Below are 6,522 nucleotides of genomic sequence, written 5' to 3' on the forward strand. Positions count from 1 at the left end.
TTTAATTCATCTTTATGTCTATCCCACCAGCCTCTGGACACTTTGGAAAGTTTCGCCAGAAAATCATACCTTGCCCATTGGTGACACAGACAGACAGACAGTCAGGCAGGCAGGCAGGCAGACAGACACACAGACAGAGAGGCAGACAGATGCTCATCTCTGTACGTGGAGCCATTCCCAATAATATGAAGACTTCCAATTCCCGCTCAGCTCCTCCTTTTCTGCGGGTGGGCGTCTCGGAGTGACCACACAGGGGCGGGGAGAAGGACTCCTCACCATGGCAGAAGAAGAGCCCGAGGTGGTGGGAGGCCATGGCGCACGCCGCCCTCGCTGACTTCTCCTCTGTGTCCTCCCCCCTCCCCGCCCTCTCCACAGGTTCCCACGCTGGCCCGGCCTCTCGGTGGTGGACAGCCACGATGAACAACTCGAGCAGCGCATCCCACGGCGGCCCGGCAGTCGGCAGCCCCTACAAGACGTTTGAGGTGGTGTTCATCGTCCTGGTGGCCGGCTCGCTCAGCCTGGTGACGGTCATCGGCAACATCCTGGTCATGGTGTCCATCAAGGTGAACCGCCACCTGCAGACGGTCAACAACTACTTCCTCTTCAGCCTGGCCTGCGCCGACCTCATCATCGGGGTCTTCTCCATGAACCTCTACACCCTGTACACGGTGATCGGCTACTGGCCGCTGGGCCCTGTGGTGTGCGACCTGTGGCTGGCGCTGGACTACGTGGTCAGCAACGCCTCGGTCATGAACCTGCTCATCATCAGCTTCGATCGCTACTTCTGCGTCACCAAGCCCCTGACCTACCCGGTCAAGAGGACCACCAAGATGGCTGGCGTGATGATCGCGGCTGCCTGGGTCCTGTCCTTCGTCCTCTGGGCCCCGGCCATCCTCTTCTGGCAGTTCATCGTCGGGGTGAGAACCGTGGAGGACGGGGAGTGCTACATCCAGTTCTTCTCCAACGCGGCCGTCACCTTCGGCACGGCCATTGCCGCCTTCTACCTCCCCGTGGCCATCATGACCGTGCTCTACTGGCACATCTCCCGCGCCAGCAAGAGCAGGATCCGCAAGGAGAAGAAGGAGCCCCCTGCGCCCAGCCGCGACCCCGTCTCCCCGAGCCTCGTGCGAGGGACCAGAGCCAAGCCCCCGCCCCACAGCCCTGCGGGTCCCGAGCAAGACCACCGCAGCATCCAGAACGGCCAGTCCCCTGGGGACGCGGGGCCGGATGGCTGCGTCCCCGGCGAGGAGAAGGAGAGCTCCAACGACTCCACCTCCGTCAGCGCCGTGGCCTCCAACCTGCGCGACGAGGACGTCACCCAGGACGAGAACACCATCTCCACCTCCCTGGGCCCGTCCAGGGAGGACAACTCCAAGCAGACCTGCATCAGGATCGTCACCAAGTCCCCCAAAGGCCACTCGGGGCCCCCGACCAACGCCACGGTGGAACTCGTGGGGTCCTCGGGTCCCCACGGAGAGGACAAACAGAACATGGTGGCTCGGAAGATCGTGAAGATAACCAAACAGCCGGCCAAAAAGAAACCGCCTCCCTCCCGTGAGAAGAAAGTGACCAGGACCATCCTGGCCATTCTGCTGGCTTTCATCATCACCTGGGCCCCCTACAACGTCATGGTGCTCATCAATACCTTCTGTGCGCCCTGCATCCCCAACACGGTGTGGACCATCGGCTACTGGCTCTGCTACATCAACAGCACCATCAACCCCGCCTGCTACGCGCTGTGCAACGCCACCTTCAAGAAGACCTTCAAACACCTCCTCATGTGTCACTACAAGAACATAGGCGCTACCAGGTAGAGCACCGGGGACAAGGGCGAAAGGGAGCTTGGCGAGAGCCAAAGGGATCAAAGAGCTCCGCAGAGTCCTGCCATCCGGCCTTGGGGTGGAGGCGCTCGGCCCCGAGGCTCCAGTTTGGAGAGAACTTGCACCCCTCAGCAAGCCCGTTCGTTTGGGAGCAAGAAGGAGGGGAGACGCATGGCGGAACGGTGGAGTGAGCGTTAAGGAACCATCTCCACCGTCTTGCACTCCAACAAGAAGGGCTTCTGAATCTAGAATCTTACCGACATTTTGCACAAGAAGAATAACCTCGTTCCTTTTTCTTTTCTTTTTTTTTTCCTTTTTACTATGCGCACATGCCCATAGAAGGAGGACATGCCATGGTAACATGCTAACAATAAGACTTTCACATGAAAAACAGGTACTATGTAACGAAGAAGTCTAAGAAAAAAAATCAAAAAGGAAGACAAAAAAGGAGACACTGTCTCCAAAATGTTAGAACATATTCTATCTACTCTACTTATTTGGAGGAGTTCAGTATAAGCAGTGCATTTCTTTTTCTTCAGCTTTTCCTTTTCTCAACACAAAAGGCTAGCAGACAAGCAGATAAAATCCCCAACTAGGTGACATCACCATCGTTGTCCCCCTGCCCCAGTTCTGGCACTAGGTTTTCTACTTCCCTGTTTTGGTTTGTGCACCAGTGATACCTGCCAGGTGTTTACCAAATCCAGCTTGAGACAGACATGAAAATGGACACTTCATGGCTTCCAACTGTATCCATGGCATTCATTAGGGTATAAAGCCCTGCAAAGACTTCATTCACTTGTGATCCTTTTGGGGTGTATTTTTACAAAGCTGGTTTTCTTCTAAACTAGCCTTTTATTCTAACAGAATTCTAATAGCTAACTATTCTAAGAGTCTACCTGACTTGGTTGAGAAACCAAAGTCATTCTCAACCTAAGATTTTATCAATAGTCTAGTTGGAAGAAGGTCATGGATGAATTTGGAAATGAGAACATACAAAAGCTTAAGGATAGCCTCTGTGGCTCTGAATCTTCCTGATCCTTGTATGAGATGTTAAGTTGGACAGGAACTCTTGACTTTGTCAGCAGGAAAAGGATGTGGCTTTATTTATTTAGAATCCTAAGTAAGATTCAGATACTAGGTCAGTCCCAAGAGAATCAAATCTGCTCAATGCCTGCTGGCGGATGATACACAAATTATACTCCTGTCAGCTTGTCTATAACCATCCTGCTATGTACTGGAGTGACCATTCAAAAGCATTTACTGAAACTACGAATTTCACATTCCTCATATTGACCATTCTTCTTAAGATTATTCAACTTATAAATCTTCTAATCACTAGAATTGTAGAAAGTTTTTGGATAGAAATGTAGTAGATAACCAAATAAGCTAAAGAAGCTCACCAAATCTGACAGAAAACAGGAAGTGGCCATTTTCACATTATGTCTGATCATCTAATTCAACCATTACAAATTCAGCTTAGAAATACTGATCTAAATGGTCACATCGTATCTATATTTTTCTGTTACGGCCATCTATTTGATTCAAATAAACATAGGATGGTATTACCATGTAAGTTTTTCACTCTCATAACTTTTCACTCTCATAATTTTTTTCTTCCAGTATTGGTATTATCTTCCAGTCAGTTTATTTAAAGAAGGTCCCATTGATAGAAATCAAACTTATAAATGTCCTTTAAAATGTCCTATTCTGTGTTTTAGGTATACCCAGTGATATTGCTGTGAGTGAATTGATGTCTGTATCAGAAGCCTCCAACTTTAATTATAACAAAAGCAATTTGGGGAATTTTTAAATATTTTAATAAGCACAAAGGAAATAATAATATAGTTTTAAGAGTCCAATTGTCAGCAACATATGTACTTAATATGTCCTTCATGATTTCTTTTTCAATAAATTTCATTATTTTCACCAAAAAACTTATATGTATAAAGTATAACATCAATTCATATAGATGTTTTTCTATAATTCTTACATTATAAACTATATTATTTTAAATCCAAATTAATCATGGATCCAATGAGCCTTTTAGTTTCTTATTAAGAAAATAGTCTGAGGGCCAACTGCTTCACTTACTCTTGTATCTGCATTATTGTGATGTGGAGTTGGCTTACGTTGGGATGAGACCCTTGAAATTCAGGACCTTTACATTTTCTCTCACATCAACCCACCATGAATCAAATTACCACTTTCTCTCCATTGCCACTGTGTCTTTTCCTTTCTTCCTCCTGCTTCTGGTATTTTCCACACACAGCCACCACAACTTTACTGAAAGAGAAACTGCCACACTCCAGACAAGAATGAAAGAGACTAGCATTCCATGAACACCTTTCCAACCAGAATTAGAAAAAAAATGGAAGAAATGCTGCAGTTGACTGGAGAAATATGGAAACTGTATTCCAAGATGGACATTGAGTATTGCTGGATTTGCATTCCTGTGACTCTCAGATGGAGTAAATTTTTCTCCATGAAACAGCTAGTGCTATATGAGGCCATTTTTGATTGTCATGACTGTAAAGAAGACATTTGCTTCTAGTGAGTAGCCAGGCTCATCAATGCAACTGCAGAGGCTGGAGTGAACAGGACTGGTTCCCTACTCCTGCCAAACAAAAAAGTGTTTGCTAACAAATAATGTCGTTAATACAAGGCTGAGAAATTATTATTTATATTGAGAAATGTCTAGATTTTGCTTCTTGTAGGCAAGAAAACAATCCCTCATCATTTTTAGAATATCAGTGAAAATTGCATAACTGCTAGAAAAAAAACAACCATAATACTCACCAATTATGAGCCAGAAACCTTCTCCATTGAATCTGATGGATCTGTAATTCACCCATCAGGTCCACAGACCACAGCAAGAAATTAAAAATCAACAGACCATGCACACAGCCCATGGATAACAGTATCTAAATGAAGAGATGGTAACATTTGCCCATACAAACAGTTAGTTGCACTTGGTATGATCAGTTCCTATCAAAAAGTGCTAATTTTCCTTTCTAAAATAATAAAAAGCCCTTTAAGAAATGAAATGACCCATGCCCTTTGCTTTCACTGAGCATGCCAGTATCTACCTAGTCTTTTTTTTTCTACCTAGTCTTTATTTCTTCTCTCCACATAGCAATAATGTAAATTTCCCAAAGTGGTCTTATCAGAGAAAGGATTAAGCATATGAAAATGGTCATTCATTACTTGGAAAAAATAGAAAAATGAAATGGTAACCTTTTTACTGGTTCATCATTCATTTAATGCCAGAAACAAGTATTAGGAAAAGTTATCAAAATGAAAAGCCTCAAAGGCTATGTTGCCTCATTTGACAGGTGGAAGTTACAGGTCTCAGCTCCTCCTGTTCTTTGTTCATCTACTATATTTTTTTCAATCTTGACTACATGGTATTAGGCAATGTGAAAGGTTGAAATGATGGCAAATACAATGTTCCTTTTCACATTGCAATGCAGCCTGCTTTTATTTTTTACTTTGAGCTCATTGATAACTGTCTCCCCTCTTCAATTTGAAAATATTCCTTTCAACAACCATAGCACTAGTGTTGCAAATAGATTAGGAAAGCACCTACAGCTGGATGAACTTGTGCACAGGGTATTTTCAGCATGTATATACACGACCATGCCTCTTCAATATGCTTCTCTCAAAAGGGTGCATGCTGTAGCATGAACTGTGTGCATATTTAATGTACCTTTGGGAACTAGGCTGTAATGCTTCATACATATATATAATATATATATACACGTATATATTCTATAAATAAAAGAATAAAATGTATAATAGAAATACATATTTCTGTATGCAAATAAATATATTATACACATATCGTCGTGTGATGTGATAGCTGTTGCTTGGAATTAATAAGAGATTTTATGGGCCTCATTTGCAAAGAAAGTAATATTTGCATTTACAGGAAGAGATTTAAGAATAGCCCAAATCCCATCCATATTAATATTAAACTGCTTTATAATCTTAGAGACCTGGCACTGGTTTCATATATCTCTTGGAGGAGCCAATGATTCTCTGTTGGTATCCTCCCCTCGTGATGATCATGATTTCTTCGCCTATGATGAGAATCTGCCCAGCTGGAGCTGCTTCCACAGCTGTGTTGATCTCCTGTCTTACTGTCTGATGAGGCTACAGCCATCCTGCTCTCACACAGCCTGACTCGCTTCCAAATGAACTGATTTTAATGAAGGAAAAAAATAATCATCCTGGGGAGTAAAGGATGACCTTCAGAGGTTTGGATTTCTTTTATTTTTCCCTGACAAATCAGATAAGACGTCATAGGCATCCTGTTTCATAAGTTATGCCTTCCATTTGGTTCCAATATAGTGTCCCATACATCCAATGCCAGAACTGTTCAATGAAGTACAAAAATCGCAGCATTCCCCGCCCCCCGACACACACACAACACTGCAAACGAGAGGGCTTGTTTCTAAATGTGCTGCATTTTGTTCCTCCAGAGCCACCATCTTCCTTCCTCTGTTGGTAGCTCAACTATCCACATTCCCCCAGCACATTTTTGTTTGTCTTTGAAAATATGTGCTGCTCTATGTTGATACAAGGTAGGTGACTATTGGAGATCCTCTCATTTCAATCGAAAGCATGTCAGTGCTGAACATTTGAAAGGTGGCTCCAGACAATTATCTATCCTGTGGAGAGAGTCCAGGGTTGTGTAGGTCTG

General features: G+C 44.3%; 1 protein-coding gene across 1 annotated transcript; it reads left to right on the forward strand.

The window, feature by feature from the left end:
* The first annotated feature begins 416 nt into the window (after positions 1-416).
* Positions 417-2,474, forward strand: Chrm2 (cholinergic receptor muscarinic 2). Its single transcript, XM_090332406.1, has one exon. The coding sequence runs from the start codon at positions 417-419 to the stop codon at positions 1,812-1,814; it is 1,398 nt and encodes a 465-aa protein (XP_090188532.1). The 3' UTR covers positions 1,815-2,474.
* The last annotated feature ends 4,048 nt before the right edge of the window (positions 2,475-6,522 follow it).

Source organism: Megascapheus bottae, chromosome 5 (genome assembly GCF_031878675.1).
Source record: "Megascapheus bottae isolate mThoBot1 chromosome 5, mThoBot2.hap1, whole genome shotgun sequence".
NCBI classification, from domain to species: Eukaryota; Metazoa; Chordata; class Mammalia; order Rodentia; family Geomyidae; genus Megascapheus; species Megascapheus bottae.